Source organism: Pelophylax lessonae, assembly GCF_965119305.1.
Source record: "Pelophylax lessonae genome assembly, chromosome: 8".
NCBI classification, from domain to species: Eukaryota; Metazoa; Chordata; class Amphibia; order Anura; family Ranidae; genus Pelophylax; species Pelophylax lessonae.
In genome coordinates, this window is record NC_138775.1 from 77,507,555 (window position 1) to 77,529,324 (window position 21,770).

Genomic DNA, 21,770 nt, shown 5'->3' on the forward strand with positions numbered 1-21,770 from the left:
GAAGCAGTTCTGTTACTTCTGCTTCAAAGTGTCATTTAGCAATTATTAGTGTGAGGAAAGGGATATCTAGTGTAGTTAGGGTGCTATTTTCCACTTTAGTTAGATTCAAAAATCTAGTTTTTGTAGGGAAAGTGTTAAGTGCCAGGGTGACCGTAGTGTAGTGTAGGGTTAACTGACTCTGACTACTATGGCAAGGTGAACAAACCCTTCCATTTCAGGGTGACCGCTATAGAGAAAAGATCGTTTCTCTTCAGTCACATATAGAACAGCGATATGGCTTCTCGCCTGTCAGCCTGCTTTTTGCTGCAGGCGTTTATAGGGCTTTTTTGAGGACATGTTTGGAGTCAGGCATGACATCTGAACTTCTGTATAGGGGTATATATACACACACACACACACATGTATGTATATATACCCATACACATATATAGGTGTGAAAATAGCAGAACACTATGCTTGCGCTAATGAAATAATTAACAGGCATATGGCTCGCTCCTATCACACCTATATATGTGTATGTGTATAAATACATATAAGTGTGTGTGTATATATATATATACCCCTATACAGAAGTTCAGATGTTTTCCTGCCTCCAAAGACCCCAAAAAAATGCCCAAAAAAATGCCTGCGCCAAAAAAAAACGCCCAGGTGTGTTATTGCAGGCTTTTTTTTGGGCATTTTTTTGGGGTCTTTGGAGGCAGGCAAAACATCTGAACTTCTGTATAGGGGTATATATACACACACGCTTATATGTATTTATACACATACACATATATAGGTGTGATAGGAGCGGAGCCATATGGGTGGTAATTATTTCATTAGCGCAAGCATAGTGTTCTGCTATTTTCACACCTATATATGTGTATGTGTATAAATACATATGTGTGTGTGTATATATATATATACCCCTATACAGAAGTTCAGATGTTTTGCATGCCTCCAAAGACCCAAAAAAATGCCCAAAAAAACGCCTGCGCCAAAAAAAAAACGCCCAGGTGTGTTATTGCAGGTTTTTTTTTTTTGGGCATTTTTTGGGGGTCTTTGGAGGCAGGCAAAACATTTTAACTTCTGTATAGGGGTATTTATACACACACACTTATATGTATTTATACACATACACATATATATAGGTGTGATAGGAGCGGAGCCATATGCCTGTTAATTATTTCATTAGCACAAGCATAGTGTTCTGCTATTTTCACACTTATATATGTGTATGTGCATAAATACATATAAGTGTGTGTGTATATATACCCCTATACAGAAGTTCAGATGTTTTGCCTGCCTCCAAAGACCCACAAAAAATGCCCAAAAAAAACGCCTGCGCCAAAAAAAACGCCCAGGTGTGTTATTGCAGGCGCTTTTTTGGGGCATTTTTTGTGGGTCTTTGGAGGCAGGCAAAACATCTGAACTTGTGTATAGGGGTATATATACACACACACTTATATGTATTTATACACATACACACATATAGGTGTGAAAGGAGAGAAGCCATATGGGTGTTAATAATTTCATTAGCGCAAGTATAGTGTTCTGCTACTTTCACACCTATATATGTGTAAGTGTATACATATAAGTGTGTGTGTGTATATATACCCCTACACAGAAGTTCTGATGTTATGCCTGCCTCCAATAACCCCCAAAAAATGCCCAAAAAAATGCTTGCCACAAAACCGGCAAGGTGTGAAAATAGTGGAGCTATATCCCTGTTCTATAAGTGTTCTAATACAAACAAACGTTTTTTTCTGGTTCTGGACATGCTACAGAGCTGAAACTTCACAGGTACACTTTTTAGACCCCCCCAGACACTAAATCCAAAGAAATCTCATTTTTTTTCAATAATTGGCTCTCTATCAAAAATGACAATTTTTAAGAACTTTTTTTGTGTTAACATTTTCCCTGGGGCATGACCCAGAACCCTAGGCACTTTTTAGGGGCATTTATTGGGTTTTAGGTCTTCAAAATGGGTTTTTTTTTTTATTGAAGTTCGGGTCCCATTGATTTCAATGGAGTTCTGAAATCCGGGCCGAACTTTCGGGTAGTTCGGGTGTTCTGGTCGAACCAAACTTTTGAAAAGTTTGATCATCCCTAATGTTGAGGTGGGAGATAATTTGGGTTTTAGTGAACAACAATGTCTTTGGCTTGATATTTAAACAAGAACTGAAAAAATCTTGCTGAAATGGGGGAATTTCTAAAAAAATGAGTCAATAATCATTGGGCACTGCTAAAGTCTAAAATCCTGAAGGAAACTAGATTATATATCAGTGAAATTAGTAAGAATAAATCAAAGAATAAATCAAAGAAAAATATGGCTCACTAAAGAGTTAGGTAGGATAGTAAAGGAAGATACATTAGCTTTGGGAGATTCAAGGAAACAGGAGGTGTAGCTGTTTGAGAAGTGCATAAAATGGACAAAAGGAGGCCAAATACATTATCAGTGCTGCCAAAGCACAGAAAGAGGAGTAAATTGCTACATTTATTAAGAAAGGAGACAAAACCTTTTCAGGTACTGTACATCAGCGATAGAAGGAAAAAATACAATGGGGTCACTAAGGTGAAAACTGGACATAACACTTGTGCTGAGGGAGACCTGGGTGTAGCAAACCATTTAAACAATCTGTTCAGTCTTCTCATGAATACATTGTACTAGCAATAACAAGTTGGGGGATAATATTGGTTTTAGTAATGAGCGTTCATTTTTAGGATTTCTGTAGACAGAGCTAGTAGAGGAACTGGCTCAGTTAAAGGTTAAAAGAGTAATGGGTCCTGCTGGTATTCATCCCAGAGTTCTAAGAGAACTTTGAAGTATGGTTGTTGGACCATTACTAGATCTTTTTAATCAATCTCTTTTAACAGGAGAAGTTCCCCATGACTGATTCACAGATAATATTGTTAATATTCACAAGGGCAGCAAGGTAAAAACTGGCAATTACAGTTCAGTGACTTAACATCAGTTGTAGTCAAGTTAATGGAAACATTCCTGAAAAGAACGATCATTGATCACTTTTAAACACACAACTTGCTGGACTCAAAGAAGCATGGCTTTACTGAGGGCAGATCGTGTCAGACTAATTACATTTTTTGGACTATAGTACCAATGCTTTTGGACCAGGGTAGTGCTGTGGACATAGCCTATCTTGATTTCAGCAAGGCATTTGATACAGTACATGATCTAATAGAAAAGTTGCACAAGCTAGGATTTAACCCTAGGATGGTTCAGCAGTTAAGCAGATACCAAAGTGTGGTTGTAAATAGAATTTATTCAGGACAGAGAGCAGTCACTCATGGTGTACAACAAGGCTCTGTACTAGGTCCTGTTTATTCTTTAATCTATATATAAGTGATATAATTGAAGGGTTGTTGGGTAAGGTATGTATTTTGGCTCATATTAAAAAAGGTGTGTGATAGAGTTGATATCCTTGGAGGTGTCTGTAACATGGAAAATGATTTAGCATTGCTGGAAGATTGGTCAAAGCAGTGGAATTTGCAATTCAATGTTTCTGAATGTAAAATAATGCGACTAGGGAAAAATAATCACTTGACAGAGTACAACATTGGGGATACAGTGCTGGCCAGCACTACAGAGGAAAAACATTTGTGGCTATTTATTTCAGATGACTGAAAAATGAGCAAACAGTGTGGCAGGCAGTGGGAAAAGTCAACAGAATTCTAGGATGGATCACTAGAGGGGTCACAAGCAAGAGGAAAGAAATCCTGATTCCTCTATACAGATCTTTAGTGAACCCTCATTTAGAATATTATGTGCAGTTTTAGTGACCTCACTTACAAAAAAGACATAAAAAAAAAAAAAGAAAAATGTGCAGCACTCAATCCAATATTTTGAAATCAATTGATTATAAAGTGCAAATGTGCATACACTGTACTTAAATGTGCATAAATACTTTGTACATATGAAATAAACAAAGTAAAATTATTCAAAATGAAAAAACAACAAAAGAGTCCACAAACAATGTCTCTTATTCAGAAGAATTATCTCCCAAGTGATTCCAAAGACATCAGGTGGAAATTTCCCATAAAAATGACTTATCACTCAAGGTGCATCTACAGTGTGCTCCAATCCTCCACCACTATGCACTCAACAGAAATATGGATGAAGCCAGCTAAACAACCACTCCAGCTACAATAGCTTCCAATTAGGATCTCCTGGGTACTCTCCTCTTGCCCCGATCTGTGGCAGCTGGACACGTCTATCCTAAGGAGAAATGCTCACCACACTGAGCCCTGTAGGAATGTCATAGTGTAGTATTTTATTTAACATTTTATTAATTATTTTATTTAACATTTACAATACATATAGTACTAAAACCACATGGAGAAAATAATGCTGCCACAACATACACAGATGCGGCAGCATGATGTCAGAGCGTAAGCTCCTCCATACGCGTTCCGTCTGCATGCACGTCATCAGGGGAACCAGTTGTTTATGTAGATGATGTGGTTGTTTATTCATTTTGAATAATTTGACTTTGTTTCATATGTATGTTATGCACATAATTTATTACAGTTTATAAACATTTGCACTTTATAATCAACTGATTTCCAAATATTGGATTTAGCGCTGCACTTTTTTTTGTGTTTTAATGGTATTTTTAAGTTTTGTCATCCTTCGTGCTTGCTGCTCTCAACTTTCTAGAGCTCACTAATTTTGAACTATTCAAAAAGATTTTGATAACAAAAACAGTGAAATCTTTGAGGGATAAAAAATATCAAGAGAGTCTTTGGGAAAATAATATGTACAGTCTGGAGTAAAGAGGGAAAAGGGGAGAAATTATTGAAACCTTTAAATCCCTGAATGGGTTGAATAAGGTTCAAGGGGCAGTATTTTCACTATGAAACCAAGATCAAGAACATGGGGACATGACCTCAAACTAGCTGGAGGAAAGTTCAAAACTAACCTTAGAAAGTATTATTTTATTGAAATGGTAGTTGATGCTTGGAATAGACTTCCAGCAGAGGTAGAGAGTCAGTCAACAGTAAATGCCTTCAAACATGCTTGGGATAGGCATAGATCTATACAAGAAACAGGCAGACTCGATGGGCCATTTGGTCAATTTTCTGCCATCACTTTCTATTTCTATGTTTCCTTGTAATTTTGAATTGCAAGTATTGGTTTTAGCTGGGTTATAGAGCTATAGGAAAAAAACAAACAACACAGACAGCAATCAGATGTACTGTAGGTGATTTACCGCATGCTCTTCTTCTGACATACCCATTAGCACTGCTAATTCACAGACTTCATAAAGACGTATACTCACAAGCCTTTGACACTGTGTTAGGGTTTTAATTCTAAAAGAGCTGCTAAGGAAAATACTAGCAGTTGTGGACCAAGAATCCCATCTTCCCACAATTGCACAATTCTGTAATTTTGTCTTATCGCCTCTTTAAACTTGAATGGAGGTGCAACAATTAGTCCTTTAGGAGATTGCTGGGTAATTTCTCACAATAAATACATTTCTATCTTTTACTACTGTAATCTCATGGGACTATTATTTTAGAAACCACTTACAGGCAACAAGTAAAAGCATTCAGTAAAATTGGACATAGATGGCTAGAATATTGAATGAAAATTCTTGAGAAAAGAATGCTCTAAGAAAGTTTGTTCGTTTTTCTAATCGTTAGTGGGTCAAATCGATGTTCATTTTCTACCACAGCGATAAGAAAATTCAGTAAATTCCATTAATTTCAAAAACAAATGTTAAAAGCAACGACAAACAAATGTTTGGCATTAAGACAGCTTTAGTTGAATGTTTTCAATTCTTGCTAAAGTTCAAAGAGTAACTCAATTTACCTTAATAACCTTGTTTGATCCAACAGAATAAACACATGCCTCTATAAAGGACCCAAAGGAGGGGAGTAGGAGTGGATATCCTGAAGCCTGTGCTATTTATCTTTTAGGGTTCATTCACATGTCCCATACAGAATTACAAGCAGTTTATTTACTTTTTGTTCTAGCGTTGAGCTGCATGCAGGCAGCCTATATAAAGTCATAGGATACGAATCACCTGTACAGACACATTTGCCATGCTACCTTGGATTGTAAGGTCCTTGATGTAATTTTTTTTGCATGGGGTCCCCTTTAAATCTTTACCAGACATAGAGTAGGAGGGTCAGCCACTGCATTATGAATATTTATCTGACCTTAGCCAATCCCTGGGAGGTGGACCCAGAATGTGTGGTTGGGGACAAGATAAAAGTTTGGGAGGGTCTGTTCAGAGCTCCCTCTCTCCTGGGGCCTCTGCCAATAGGAGGCAGCTTGTGTTACAGAAGAGCAGTTGTTACAAGGCCTTAGCTTGGCTGAGGGCCTGAAAGGATATAGATTAAAGAAAATTTGTTGGAGGACACTATCTTTGGAAGCTGGGCTTGAGAAGGACCCCTTTCACTGTGTCTCAGAAAGGTAGGTTGGGGAGTTGTCTCTGGGCATTGTGATTAAGACCTTTTGCCTGGAGCTCCAGGTGTGCCTGTGCTTTATGGGTTAGATGCCAGAGGTTGCTACAAGGACTGTCACTGCTCCCACAGAGTTTCAGACTAGCTAGATGTCCCCTCTACCTCCAGTAACACTTAAGGCTGCTACTGAAGGACTTTGCCTAAAAATCTGTTCTTTATCCTCCTAACGACTGTCCGCCAGTTTTATAGTGACAGGTCGGCTTATCCCGCGAAACGACTTGACTGTACATCGCTTCACGGGACCACTAGCGCACCCATTCTCCACAGGGGAAGACAGCGGGTTCGGCAGCTGCGATTGCCGCCCGGCACCTGCAATCGCTCCTCGTGGGGACAGAAAAGCAGTCTGCCATTGTAGACACAGCAGACCGCTGTTCTGTCAGTTATGAACACAGGGATCTTGTGTTCCTCTTAATTAGGAATACAGGTCTCTGTGTACATGCAGAAAGCCCATCCCCCACAGTTAAAAAACACCCCCTAGGGACACATTTAACCCTTTTATTGCCCCTGGTGTTAACCCCTTCCCTGCCAGTGTCATTAGTACAGAAACAGTGCATTTTTTTTAGCACTGATTACTGTTGTAATGTCACTGGTCTCCCCCCCCCCCCCCCAAAAGTGTCAAAAATGTCAGTTAGGTGTTCGATCTGTCCATCACAATGTTGCAGTCCCGCTACAAATTACTGATCGCCGCCATTACTCGTAAAAAATAAATAAAAATTACAACTCTTTCCCCTAGTTTGTAGACATGATATCTGTTGCGCAAACCAAACAATTTACACTTATTGGAATTTTTTTTTTTTTTTTTTACCAAAAATATGTGGCAGAATAAAAATTTGCCTAAAATGATGAAAAATTTTGATTTTTAATTTTTTTTTATTGGGAATGTTATATAACAGAACATAAAAAATATTCTTTTTTTTTTGTCAGAATTGTCGCATTTTTCAGAATTGTTGCATTTTTGTTTATAGCGCAAAAAAAAAATCGCACAGGTGATCAAATACCACCAAAAGAAAGCTCTATTTGTGGGGAAAAATCAATTTTATTTGGGTACAGCATTATACGACCGTGCAATTGTCAGTTAAATTAATGCAGTGCCACATCGCAAAAAAATGCCTGGTCATTAAGGGGGGCAAATCCTTCTGGTCCAGAAGTGGTTAATACCTGAATATGTTTTGAAGTATGCTGGACTCTCATCCCTCTACCTGCCTGTGTTCAAATACTGCAATAAATCTACAAAAAAGTACTTCTAGACTAAGCCTGTGTTTGTTGGCGTGCTCTGGGCCTGGCAGCCTCTGAACAGAAACCTGTATTATTTTGAGTGGCCCCTCTAAGGGTTATCGATACAGGTAACTTAAAATTATATTATAGGTTTCTGTGTTTATTAAATAACAAACATATCATACTTTCTTGCTATGTACAATGGTTTTGCACATGAAGGGTCAGTAATTTTTTCTCCCGTTAAAGTACACAATATTCTACAGCAGTGTTTGATTTTGTATCGCAAGTACTTCATTTTATCTTACACCACAATGTGTTCATATTTAATGGGTCCCAATTTCTTTGTTTATAGCGCAAAAAAAAAATCGCACAGGTGATCAAATACCACCAAAAGAAAGCTCTATTTGTGGGGAAAAATCAATTTTATTTGGGTACAGCATTATACAACCGTGCAATTGTCAGTTAAATTAATGCAGTGCCGCATCGCAAAAAAATGCCTGGTCATTAAGGGGGGCAAATCCTTCTGGTCCAGAAGTGGTTAATACCTGAATATGTTTTGAAGTATGCTGGACTCTCATCCCTCTACCTGCCTGTGTTCAAATACTGCAATAAATCTACAAAAAAAGTACTTCTAGACTAAGCCTGTGTTTGTTGGCGTGCTCTGGGCCTGGCAGCCTCTGAACAGAAACCTGTATTATTTTGAGTGGCCCCTCTAAGGGTTATCGATACAGGTAACTTAAAATTATATTATAGGTTTCTGTGTTTATTAAATAACAAACATATCATACTTTCTTGCTATGTACAATGGTTTTGCACATGAAGGGTCAGTAATTTTTTCTCCCGTTAAAGTACACAATATTCTACAGCAGTGTTTGATTTTGTATCGCAAGTACTTCATTTTATCTTACACCACAATGTGTTCATATTTAATGGGTCCCAATTTCTCCAGGTACAAGGCGTAGTGATGGGGACTTTTTGTGCCCCATTCTACACCAAATTGTCACTGGGGGGACTGGGACCGTTTTTTTTTTACTTTCAGAAATTTTAGTGAGATATTCAGAATGCATCTCGACTTGGTTACATTTTGGTGAAATTTTTTTTTTAAATGAGAAGGTTCTGTACAACTGTTGCACAAATGCGTAGATTTTATTAACTGAAATTCTTATACTCTTGCCTTTACAATGACATTTGACCGCCACAAAATAATGTTTTTGGATGTGGAAATCAAAGTAATTAGTGATTGAGTATTGAGTAGTAACTTGTAGAGGAAACCTACAGGTGTAAATACTATCCTCCAGGCCAATAGCTTTCATCCTACTCCGTTAATTTGTTTGATACCTTATTCACAATACTTGCGCTTATGTCGCAACTGTTGTGGTGAAGAAAAATGTAAAAAGGCAACTGATGATCGGAAGCTCTGCCTCTTGGAAAGAGCATAGTCTAAATCATGTTTCTGGAAGGCTTTTAACATGGGCTTGCAACAATCTCAATCACATCTTCTTTTTGGGTCTACATCCAAGGATAAGGGTGCTGATCAACAATTACAGATTAATACTTCTTATAATGCACAACATGCTGATATCAGGAGGTACATCCAGAAATTCTGGCACCTGCTGATGTCTGATTCGAAAGTGGCCAATAGACATGTGGAGAATGGAAACATTTTGGATAGATTCCTTATGTTACTAATTTCATTTTGTTATTAAATTCGTTAAGTTTTAATTTGGAATTCTTTTTGTTTTTTATTTAGTTTTCATTAAATTTTGTTTCGCTTTTCGATAAAATTAGTTTTTGTTTATTAATTTTCTAACAAATTCCAACTTTTCAGAATGATTGTAATTTGGATCGGTCAAAAAGGATCGACCGATTTGAAACATATCTTGATAGGGGAAGAAGGAAAAAGGGGATGGATGGACTTCCACTACCATGCAAGAGCACCACACTAGCACCGATGACAGCCCTTTAATTGGTAGAAGCAACACCAACTGTTTAGGCAAAGAACCTGGGCTAAATTATATCTTGATTTACATACCATTTTTGGAATGTTTTGTATCTGGAAAAACAGAGCATTTGATCTAATTATTTATAATTGTTTGTGATTTATTCCGGTTTTTTTTCTCTTGCCAAACTGCCAAGCTGCTTGTCGTTGCTCTTTCTGGATGGCTAGGTGTGTGCGCTGCTTGGTCCGCTGCACTGGACATGACTGACGTGACCTGCCGGCGGATGTGACGTCACCCGCCACTGTCAAGGCAAGGATGCCACTGTCCCAAATGGATGGAGTTGTGGGCCACTTGGGGCATTCTTTTATCAGCCTATTATGACCCTCCTTCTTTTTGAATACTTCTTGTGTTCCTTTTTCCCTAATTTGCTGTGATTGGCCCAGGCATTTTTTGATCTGCATATCTGATTGTGCTTTTGCCATGGAATAGTTGCTGGTATGCAAGACTCACCCTAACCCCCTATAAATTTTGATTGCCAATTTTGTCCCAGGACCACTCGTGGACACAAACAGCCTTATCAGGCACTCTGTCAGGCTCTCTTGTCTTTTCGCTAAAGTTTGGGTAGGTATCCTGATGTCTTTATGTTCCTTTTTCCCTGGTTTATTTTTCAATTTTGATTTGATCTAGTTGTTAAATTGGTGTTGAGTCTCTTTCATCTAGCTGTCCCTTATATCACTGTAATGAGGATTATTTGATACTATTAGTTTACTGGCTGAGATTGGGGGCTTTCTGGGAAAGTCTGTGGACACCCTTGCCAGCATCTACCTATTTTGGTAAATATGATTGATCAAGAGAGAATGATACCCCTTGCTATTTTGTTTTCTTTCTTCTTGTTACGTTTTTTTTTTCCTTTTTTTTTTTTTTTTTCATAGATTCTGGATTGGAAATGTATATATTTTTCTTATTTACTACCTTCTAGTGAAAGACTTACACCACTTTCATAGACGCTGCAATTTGGCTTGGTAGCTTTGTTTTATTGCAGTGACCTAAGTAAGTTATGATTCCATCATATTTGAGGTAATATATTCATACAATGCCTTAGCATTTAAACATACGTTAAAGAATTTCTTTCCATACCGTATTTTCCAATGTATAAGACGACTGGGCGTATAAGATGACCCCCCTAATTTTCAAGGTAAAACATAGATTTTGGGCTGTACTCACCGTATAAGACTACCCCCCTTCTAAGGCAAGGCAAACGCCATTGAACACCCTATTAACCTCCAAGGTACTGTAAGTACCGTAAATGTAATCTCTCATATATCTCCAAGGTACCATAAGTATTACCGGTAGATGTAATCTCTTAAAGCGCTGTCTGTCTGTGCCCTATTAACCTCCAAGGTACAGTAAGTACCGTAAATGTAATTTCTCATATATGTCCAAGGTACCATAAGTATTACCAGTAGATGTAATCTCTCAAGGCGCTGGCTGTCTGTTCGGGAATCCTGTACCGGTATACCATAGCTTCGTCTACATACAGTATACCACGCTGAGCCAATCACGGTCAGTGATGTATTCTATTATTGAATGCAAAGCCTGCTCGGATTGGCGGGGTCAGAGAGGCAGGCTGATGTTACTCTCTCTGACTCCGCCAATCCGAGCAGGCTTTGCATTTAATAATAGAATACATCGCTCACCGTGATTGGCTCAGTGCGTTATACTGTATGTAGCCGAAGCTACGGTATACCGGTACAGGATTCCCACACAGACAGCCAGCGCCTTGAGAGATTACATCTACCAGTAATACCTTCTTACAGTACCTTGGAGATATATAAGAGATTACATTTACGGTACTTACGGTACCTTGGAGATTTTTATACTCCACGTATAAGACGACCCCCCTATTTTTGGGGGATTTTTTTATGGTTAAATCTTATACGCCGGAAAATATGGTATATATATATATATATATATATATACAGTGGGTACGGAAAGTATTCAGACCCCCTTAAATTTTTCAATCTTTGTTATATTGCAGCCATTTGCTAAAATCATTTAAGTTCATTCTTCTTACTCATGAATGTACACATAGCACCCCATACTGACAGAAAAACACAGAATTGTTGACATTGTTGCAGATTTATTAAAAAAGAAAAACTGAAATATCACATGGTCCTAAGTATTCAGACCCTTTGCTGTGACACTCATATATTTAACTCAGGTGCTTTCCATTTCTTCTGATCATCCTTGAGATGGTTCTACACCTTTATTTGAGTCCAGCTGTGTTTGATTATACTGATTGGACTTGATTAGGAAAGCCACACACCTGTCTATATAAGACCTTCCAGATCACAATGCATGTCAGAGCAAATGAGAATCATGAGGTCAAAGGAACTGCCTGAAGAGCTCAGAGACAGAATTGTGGCAAGGCACAGATCTGGCCAAGGTTACAAAAAGATTTCTGCTGCACTTAAGGTTCCTAAGAGCACAGTGGCCTCCATAATCCTCAAATGGAAGACGTTTGGGACGACCAGAACCCTTCCTAGAGCTGGCCGTCCGGCCAAACTGAGCTATCGGGGGAGAAGAGCCTTGGTGAGAGAGGTAAAGAAGAACCAAAAGATCACTGTGGCTGAGCTCCAGAGATGCAGTCAGGAGATGGGAGAAAGTTGTAGAAAGTCAACCATTACTGCAGCCCTCCACCAGTCGGGGCTTTATGGCAGAGTGGCCCGACGGAAGCCTCTCCTCAGTGTAAGACACATGAAAGCCCGCATGGAGTTTGCTAAAAAAACACCTGAAGGACTCCAAGATGGTGAGAAATAAGATTCTCTGGTCTGATGAGACCAAAATAGAACTTTTTGGCCTTAATTCTAAGCGGTATGTGTGGAGAAAACCAGGCACTGCTCATCACCTGTCCAATACAGTCCCAACAGTGAAGCATGGTGGTGGCAGCATCGTGCTGTGGGGGTGTTTTTCAGCTGCAGGGACAGGACAACTGGTTGCAATCGAGGGAAAGATGAATGCGGCCAAGTACAGGGATATCCTGGACAAAAACCTTCTCCAGAGTGCTCTGGACCTCAGACTGGGCCGAAGGTTTACCTTCCAACAAGACAATGACCCTAAGCACACAGCTAAAATAACAAAGGAGTGGCTTCACAACAACTCCGTGACTGTTCTTGAATGGCCCAGCCAGAGCCCTGACTTAAACCCAATTGAGCATCTCTGGAGTGACCTAAAAATGGCTGTCCACCAACGTTTACCATCCAACCTGACAGAACTGGAGAGGATCTGCAAGGAGGAATGGCAGAGGATCCCCAAATCCAGGTGTGAAAGACTTGTTGCATCTTTCCCAAAACGACTCCTGGCTGTATTAGATCAAAAGGGGGCTTCTACTAAATACTGAGCAAAGGGTCTGAATACTTAGGACCATGTGATATTTCAGTTTTTCTTTTTTAATAAATCTGCAACAATGTCAACAATTCTGTGTTTTTCTGTCAGTATGGGGTGCTATGTGTACATTCATGAGGAAGAAGAATGAACTTAAATGATTTTAGCAAATGGCTGCAATAAAACAAAGAGTGAAAAATGTAAGGGGGTCTGAATACTTTCCGTACCCACTGTATATATATATATATAATACATAATTTAGTATATAGCGGTAATTGTCCTTTGAGCCCTTTTCTGCCTGTCTAATTGCCTGTGTTTTTAGGGGGTCTTTGATTGGGTTCATCTCTGTAACAAACACTGTAAGTGTGATTACTATAAGATGTTATTTGTCATATTATCATATACTCTCGTATAGTATTTTAACAAAAATTTTTATTATTGTACTCTTTAGTCATTATATTATCTTTTGTAAAGATTACCCATTGCACCAACCCACTTAAGAAGACAATGGAAGTTTTAACGCATTGGGGTTTTGTTTATGCACTAATGACCTCTTTATTCTTTATTTAAGTCATTCGTATGTCTTTGATGTAATAGTAATGTGTACGGGGTCCCTATATTAGAACCCCATCGCTTGTTTTTATATTTGTACAATAAACCTTTGTATTTTCTATATGTCTATGTCTGTTTGGTCCCTTAAAAATACATTTTTTTGCTGGTTTTTCCTCTATTTTTTTGATCTCTCATCTGTGCTCTTGTCTCTTCCCCCCTGACCAATGCCCCCATTAGCAAGCTGCTGGGCCCCACCCCCTGCTCTCTCCTCATTGTCCCATTTACTGTGATTGACTGCAGTTGGAGTCAATGGCTACTGCTGCTGTGTCTCAGCCTATGAGGAGCAAGAGACCTGGGACAGCCGAGGCTCCGATGCACATCGCTGGATCGAGAGGGGGCACAGGTGAGTATTGGGGGGGGAGCAGCACACAGAAGGTTTTTTATTGTTATACTTAGAATTCATGAAGGAAAAAACCCTTCAGCATCTACAACCGCTTTAAATTTCTCTTCCAGCTTTTTTTTTTTTTTTTTTAACTGTATGGGTAATGCTTTCAAAGTTCTCCCCATAACACATAAAACTCTTAAGACAGGTTTAGCACATTCCCCAACTGTGTTTTTTGAAAAATTTTTGTTTTTTTTAGTCTTTAGCTTTAAAGCGTAACTCCAGAAAAAAAAAAACATTCCCCTCTGGGTGATCTATGTACATTACAAGGATTTTTAACAAACTTTGTTACAGATTCCTATCTTTTGTTATTCTGAAGAAATCATTGTTTTTCCTCTGTGCCTCGGTGCAGAGTGGGTCAAATGGGAGTGGTTTCATAATCATCTATCAGCTGTTGCAGCTGCAAGGCTCTAATGAGGAAAGCTGCTGGGCCTGCATTCTTTTAGACGTGTTCCTATTGGGAATATCTCACCAAAAATGATATTTTTGTTGCAGGGGATGCCAGAAATCTGACTTGTATCTTAAGCAGACTTCTGAGAAAGTTGGTGAGCCAATCACACAAGCAGGAACTGATGATTCTGGGGTGTGGTCAGTACACATTCTGTGTACAGAACAGCTCCAGGTAGCCATATTGTAGCCATATTGCATTGCATGCAATTTCAGAAAATACAGCTGCAGATTGAAAAGGAAAGGTCATTTTTAATAACATTCAATTGCAATATGATTTGTGTCGCAATTGTATACGCTATATTGTTTTTTCTTTATTTTGCTATTTTTTTTTCCCACGAAAAGTGGAGTTACCCTTTAAGCATTATTAAAAAGGTTGCTCCCCCAATACGTGTGGCTAAGAATTATTACAAATGATGTGATTATTAGAAAACAAATGCACGCATGTTTAATCATTGCTTATCTACAGGGGAAAAAAAGATGTAAACCTTTTTCAGTATTAAAATAGGTGTATATGAAATTTTGTAAAGCTGAACTCCAGGAAAACAGATAAATGCACAAAGGGAATAACATATACGAGAGTTGTTTTGCCTGCCAAAGGATTTGTTTCTATTCACCAAGCTCTGTAGCCTATTTAGTAGGGCAAGAGACCTAATTTCTCCCCTTAGCAATTTAGTAGAGATGTTGTACCTTCCCCATCCTGTGACTGGACAATGAAAAGAGAAGCAGCAAACAATTGATTTTATCTCTCTTTTACACTGCTAGTTCCTCCTAACAGCACAATTCTTAAACTGGAGCACAACTGACTGGCTCCACGTGCTGTTCCACCTAGTCTGAACTTCACCCAGTTTAAACAATATTACATGACATGAACAAAAAGGTTCATGTACTTCATGTACTGCAAAAGGCACTTACACTAGTTGAATTTAAAAAAGAATAATTCAAACAGAACTCCAGGAATTACCTTTCCTTACCTTAAACTTACATTTAGGCAGATTGGCTTCATGTAAGCATCTATATGTAATATCTGGAGGGCTGCTGGGAATCCTGAAAATCACTGTAGTAGTCCGTGCTACATACAGTGATAGCCACGATCTTCTAGGTAACAGACAGCATGGATTCATGAAAGACAGAAGTTGTCAAACAAACCTGATTCTTTTTATGAAGAGGTACAGTAAGGCTGGCCATACATTATACAATTTTCTGTACAATTTTCTTGAAATTTACCTTTAACTATGTAGTACAAAGGCCTGTCTAATTGGATACAAGTGAAAGTGTTGTTTAGCTTTGACCTCATATTATGTGGTTTGTGGTAAATCTAACAGAAAATTGTACAAGAAAATTGAACATGTATGGCCTGCCTTAGTAAAACCTTGGACAGAGGGGTGGCTGTGGAGGTAGTATACTTGGATTTTGCAAAAGGGTTTGACACAGTTCCCCACACATGGCTAATATGTAAGGTAAAGTGTACAGGCTTGGAAAGATCAGTTTGTAATTGGATAGAAAATTGGTTAACAGATAGAATTCAGAGAGTAGTGGTTGATGATTCTAAGGTTAGCCATATATGTTCAATTTTCTCGTACAATTTTCCTTTGGATTTACCTTAAACTAATGTAGTGCAAGGGCCTGCATAATTGGATACAATTGAAAGTTGTTTATATTTGACCTTATATTATATGGTTTTTGGTCAATCTAAAGGAAAATTGTATAAGAATATTGAACATTTATGGCCAGCCTTACTCTGAATGGTCTAAGGTTATCAGTGGTGTACCCCAAGGTTCAGTGTTGGGACCCATACTTGTTATTACCTTTATAAATGATATAGGGTCTGGGATTAAAAGTACCATTTCAGTCTTTGCAGATGACACCAAGCTTTGCAGTGGAATAACTTCCTTACAGGATGTCTCCAACTTACAAGCTGACCTCAATGCACTGTTTCATTGGGCAACTATGTGGCAAATGAGGTTTAATGTTGATAATTGTAGGTTAAGAATATGCATGCATCATACATACTAGTGGGGAGTACAATTGGGGCCATTAGGAGAACATCTCATATCTTTCAATGAACACAGGGCATTCTCTGATTGCTGGAGAGAAGGGTGGATGATGTTACATTCTCTACCTTGTCCAAGCAGGCTAACAACATTGCTACTAAATTGCAAGGCAGCAACTTAGCATTGGCAGCCTGAAACAGGAATTGCTGTTACTGGCAGGGTCCTCAAGTAAGAAACATTGCAAAAGGTTCACAAAAAATATACAGTAAATCCCACCATTAGAGCCCACATGATGTATGAAAGCAGCAGGTCATTCAACCCACCAATTAAATAATTTTGGAAAAACTTTTTCTTTATCTTTTTTTATATTCTGTGAAAAAATGCAATAAATGGACCTAGCAGACAATATATTTTTCATGTTAGGGGAATGCATGCTACAGAAAATGTAAGTATGACACCTATAGGCATTTGTTACCTCTTGTGAAGATAACAATACTCCGTAGAGCAATGGACCCATCTCTGTTCAGGCTTCCACCAGGATCTACTTCTTAGACTAAGATGCTGACAAAAAAATGGCAATTGTGTAAATCCTACTATGGGTGCAACTCTTGGTAATCAAATATGTCTGACATACACTATATTGCCAAAAGTATTGGGACGCCTGCCTTTACACGCACATAAACTTTAATGACATCCCAGTCTTAGTCCGCAGGGTTCAATAATGAGTTGGCCCACCCTTTGCAGCTATAACAGCTGCAGCTCCTCTGGGAAGTCTGTCCACAAGGTTTAGGAGTGTGTCTATGGGAATGTTTTACCATTCATCCAGAAGCACATTTGTGAGGTCAGGCCTGACTAAAAAGCCAAACACAACCCCTGAAAAGCAACCCCACACCATGATTTCCCTCCACCAAATGATATGGACCAGTGCAAGAGTTGAAGCTGTTATAGCTGCAAAGGGTGGGCCAATACAATATTGAACGCTACAGACTAAAACTGAGATGCCATTAAAGTTCATGTGTGTGTAAAAGCAGATGTCCCAATACTTTTTGGCAATATCGTGTAGATCAGTCCCCTGCTGTAGCAAAAATGGAGGTGAAAAGAGAATGAGGAAATGCTTCCTCCTGTCTGCAGAAGGCTGACAGCATCATTGGAGCCTAGCCAAAGTCACTGGACAGGAGCTCAAAGACTGAAGATGATAATTATGATGATGATGAGTAATATTATTATTATAGTAAAGGTTTCTTGACACGTCAGGCATTTATTCATGCAGACTTATAAAATTAACGAAAAGTCCACCATAAGTGAATTTTAGCCTTTGTACAGGCTTTACATTTCCCCCTGTTTAAAACATGTTTTTTTTGGTGGTCTTATTATGCTTCATGGAATATTTATGTGTAAGATTAACTTTGTTCATTACTGATCCATTTTGTTTAGTGATTCGTGCAAAAGTACTCAAAAAAGAGTTTATCGAATCAGATAACCATCCTGAAGGTGAAGTCAGATATGGAATCAAACTGATCGAGGTAATACAAATGTACTTTCTTCTTAGAATACAGTAATATAGTAATTCTATTCAAAGCATGAATTTAATTTTTTTTTGAATTAATATTTGTGTTGGCTCCTATTATTCAAATTTTTTGCTTCACCATTTTCAAGATTATTATTATTATACAGGATGTATATAGCGACAACAGTTTGAGCAGTGCTTTACAATATGAGGGAAGAGAATACCGTTACAATACAATTCAATACAGGAGGAACTGGACGGTCCTACTCGTTAGAGCTTACAATTTAGAAGATGCTTTCATTATTTATACTAAATATTATAAAAAAATTAAAAAAAGAGAACGGTGACCTTAAAAATGGTAATTCCACATCTAGTTTGGACCCTTCCATGCAGTAGTATGGAAAGTCTCTACTCAACCACAGTTTCATAGATTAACTTCTCTGATGTTTGCCATGGTCGGTGACTAAAGTCTGAGCATACAAATACAATAACTTTCGTAAGAGTCATGCAATTAAGGCAGGCAAGGTATAGCTATTATTTCTGGAAATCCCCTTTAATTGAATTGTGTGATAGTTATACAACATCGCTTCAGAAATTAAAGGTATGGAACTCTCAAGAGAACTTGGCTTACTAAAGGAGTTGAGAATCTTTACTCTTAAGATTGTGTAAATATTCACTTCAATTATTCAAAAGTATCTGCACATGATTGGGTAGCCAAAGTGAACAGGGATTCACTTTTCTCATAATTGGACCTGTATTAACACAATTTTTTGAGTGAACATTCTCAACACTTTTAGTAAATCAGCCTTAGAGCAACTTTTTTAAAGGAGCTACATAGGTAACCAAAGCTTGACTAATACATAACTTTATTGTGCTGTACATCTGCCTTCTTTTTAGTTCTTCAGTAAAAGCACTACCAAAATAGTGCTCATGGATCTTGAAGTCCCTCAACCAGATGTTGGCAAAGACAGCACTTTCAGATGTACATATAATGTACACATAGCATCAATCCAATATAATTTCAAGTTATGGGGATATCTATGTTCATTTCCCACTAAGGGTCAAGTAGATCTCTACTTTTAATGTCAATCATATCTGACCAAAGCAAAATTAACACTGTTAACTTAGTGATATAGTAAGTAATCATGTTTGTTTATGAACAACCAATAAGAAATGTTTTCTAAAGCTGGCCATAAATTTATTTTTTTTCTTAGCCAGCGGACTAAAGGAAAAAAAAAATAGCAGATTCCTCCATCCAGACAACCGTAGTGGATGGAGAAATGCCCCTCATACCGGGACATTGTATTCTGACAGTGGCTCTCGCTGATTGGCTGCAGTCTCTCATGTAGGAAAATTTGCCAACATTAGTTTCTGTTAAGCAAGGAGGTCTGCGCATTGATCAGTGTATGGCCAGCTTTAGACAGGGTTCCACAGAACCCTGGTTGAGAAAGGCCCAATGGTCTAATATATACAGAAATACCTTCCAAGCAATCATTTTATTAACTGCCTGCTGACCGCCCTATAGCAGATATCCTGATACAGAGTGGCCGAGCTGTGCAGAATCATATATATATATATATATATATATATATACACTATATATATATATATATATATATACACTATATATATATATATATACAGTCAGGTCCATAAATATTGGGACATCGACACAATTCTAAACTTTTTAGTTCTATGCACTACCACAATGGATTTGAAATGAAACAAACAAGATGTGTTTTAACTGCAGACTTTCAGCTTTAATTTGAGGGTATTTACATCCAAATCAGGTGAAAGGTGTAGGAATTACAACAGTTTGTATATGTGCCTCCCACTTTTTAAGGGACCGAAAGTAATGGGACAATTGGCTGCTCAGTGGTTCCATGGCCAGGTGTGTGTTATTCCCTCATTATCCCATTTACAAGGAGCAGATAAAAGGTCCAGAGTTCATTTCAAGTGTGCTATTTGCATTTAGAATCTGTTGCTGTCAACTCTCAATATGAGATCCAAAGATCTGACACTATCAATGAAGCAAGCCATCATTAGGCTGAAAAAACAAAACAAACCCATCAGAGAGATGGCAAAAACATTAGGTGTGGCCAAATCCACTGTTTGGAACATCCTTAAAAAGAAAGAACGCACCGGTTAGCTCAGCAACACCAAAAGACCTGGAATACCACGAAAAACAACTGTGGTGGATGACCCAAGAATTCTTTCCCTGGTGAAGAAAACACCCTTCACAACAGTTGGCCAGATCAAGAACCCTCTCCAGGAGGTAGGTGTATGTGTAAGTCAACAATCAAGAGAAGACTTCACCAGAGTGAATACAGAGGGTTCACCACAAGATGTAAACCATTGGTGAGCCTCAAAAACAGGAAGGCCAGATTAGAGTTTGCCAAACAACATCTACAAATGCCTTCACAGTTCTGGAACAACATCCTATGGACAGATGAGACCAAGATTAACTTGTACCAGAGTGATGGGAAGAGAAGAGTATGGAGAAGGAAAGGAACTGCTCATGATCCAAAGCATACCACCTCATCAGTGAAGCATGGTGGTGGTGGTAGTGTCATGGCGTGTAAATGTATGGCTGCCAATGGAATGGGTTCTCTTGTTTTTATTGATGATGTGACAGTGCAGATGGACAAAATAGTCCATCCTAGTTATACTCTGCCTATTGCCAGCATGTGCCTCATTCATTTCTATATTTGAAGCTATACTTTGAATGAATGGGACCACCATGAGTACAGTTCCAGCCATTAGTCTTCAAACAGAGTCTAGGTAGTCACCACTTAAAACCTAGTTTAATTGAAAATAAAAGCGTTATACTTGTATGTATTTCTCAATGCAAATATCATATTTTGTTTAATTATAGAAAAATAAATATAACCACATTACATAAAAAGTACCAGGATACAGTTATCTATAAAAAAAAAAAAAAAATCAATATGTGACCAAAACTTATTGTGTATAAATATTAACACAATCATCAATATGTGTTTGGAGCTGATTCTATAATAAAAATGTTTAGTAATTAACCACTTACCCACCAGCCCTATTTCGGACACTTTTTGTTTACAAGTTAAAACCAGTATTTTTTCCTTGAAAACTACTTAGAACCCCCAAACATTATATATATTTTTTTAGCAAAGACTCTGGAGAATAAAATGTCGGTCATTGCAAAATTTTTTGTCACGCGGTATTTGCGCAGCAGTCTTTAAAACGCCATTTTTTTTGGAAAAAATTTGAAAAATCACATATCACTGCATTTAAAAAATACTAAACAGTAAAGTTAGCCCATTTTTTTTCTATATTGTGAAAGATGATGTCACACCGAGTAAAGAGATACCCAACATGTTACGCTTTAAAATTGTGCCCCCCCGTGGGATGGCGACAAACTACGGTCAATAGAGATCTCAATCTGCAACGCTTTAAATCTATTTAACGGTTACCAGTTTAGAGTTAGAGTGTAGCTCTTTTTTTTAAATTATTGCCCGCGCTCTGGCGATCACGGCGATACCTCACATGTGTGGTTTGAACAGCGATTTCATTCGCGGCTCGACTTGCGTATAGGTTTTTTTTTTGTGCGCGAGCTAACGTTGACGGGGGCGGCTAAATTTTTTTTTTTCCTATTTATTTTTTCTTTTTTTTTAACTTTATTACAGGTTTTTAAAAAAAAAAAAAATCTGATCACTTTTATTGCTGTCACAAGCAATGTAAACATCCCTTGTGACACCAATATGTAGTGACAGGTACACTTTATGGAGGGATCGAGGGTCTAAAAGACCCTAGACCCCTCCACTACACTTCCCTGTATGCAAAAC

General features: G+C 38.2%; 2 protein-coding genes across 2 annotated transcripts in view; one reads left to right on the top strand and one right to left on the bottom strand.

Annotated features, from left to right (window-relative positions):
• Positions 1-21,770, bottom strand: part of SYN2 (synapsin II) — a 462,275-nt gene that overhangs the window by 132,975 nt on the left and 307,530 nt on the right. The window lies entirely within an intron of this gene.
• Positions 1-21,770, top strand: part of TIMP4 (TIMP metallopeptidase inhibitor 4) — a 64,251-nt gene that overhangs the window by 35,159 nt on the left and 7,322 nt on the right. Inside the window, exon 2 of the mRNA XM_082266535.1 lies at positions 17,874-17,962. Coding sequence (XP_082122661.1) covers positions 17,874-17,962 — 89 coding nt within the window. The remainder of the gene's footprint in view (positions 1-17,873; positions 17,963-21,770) is intronic.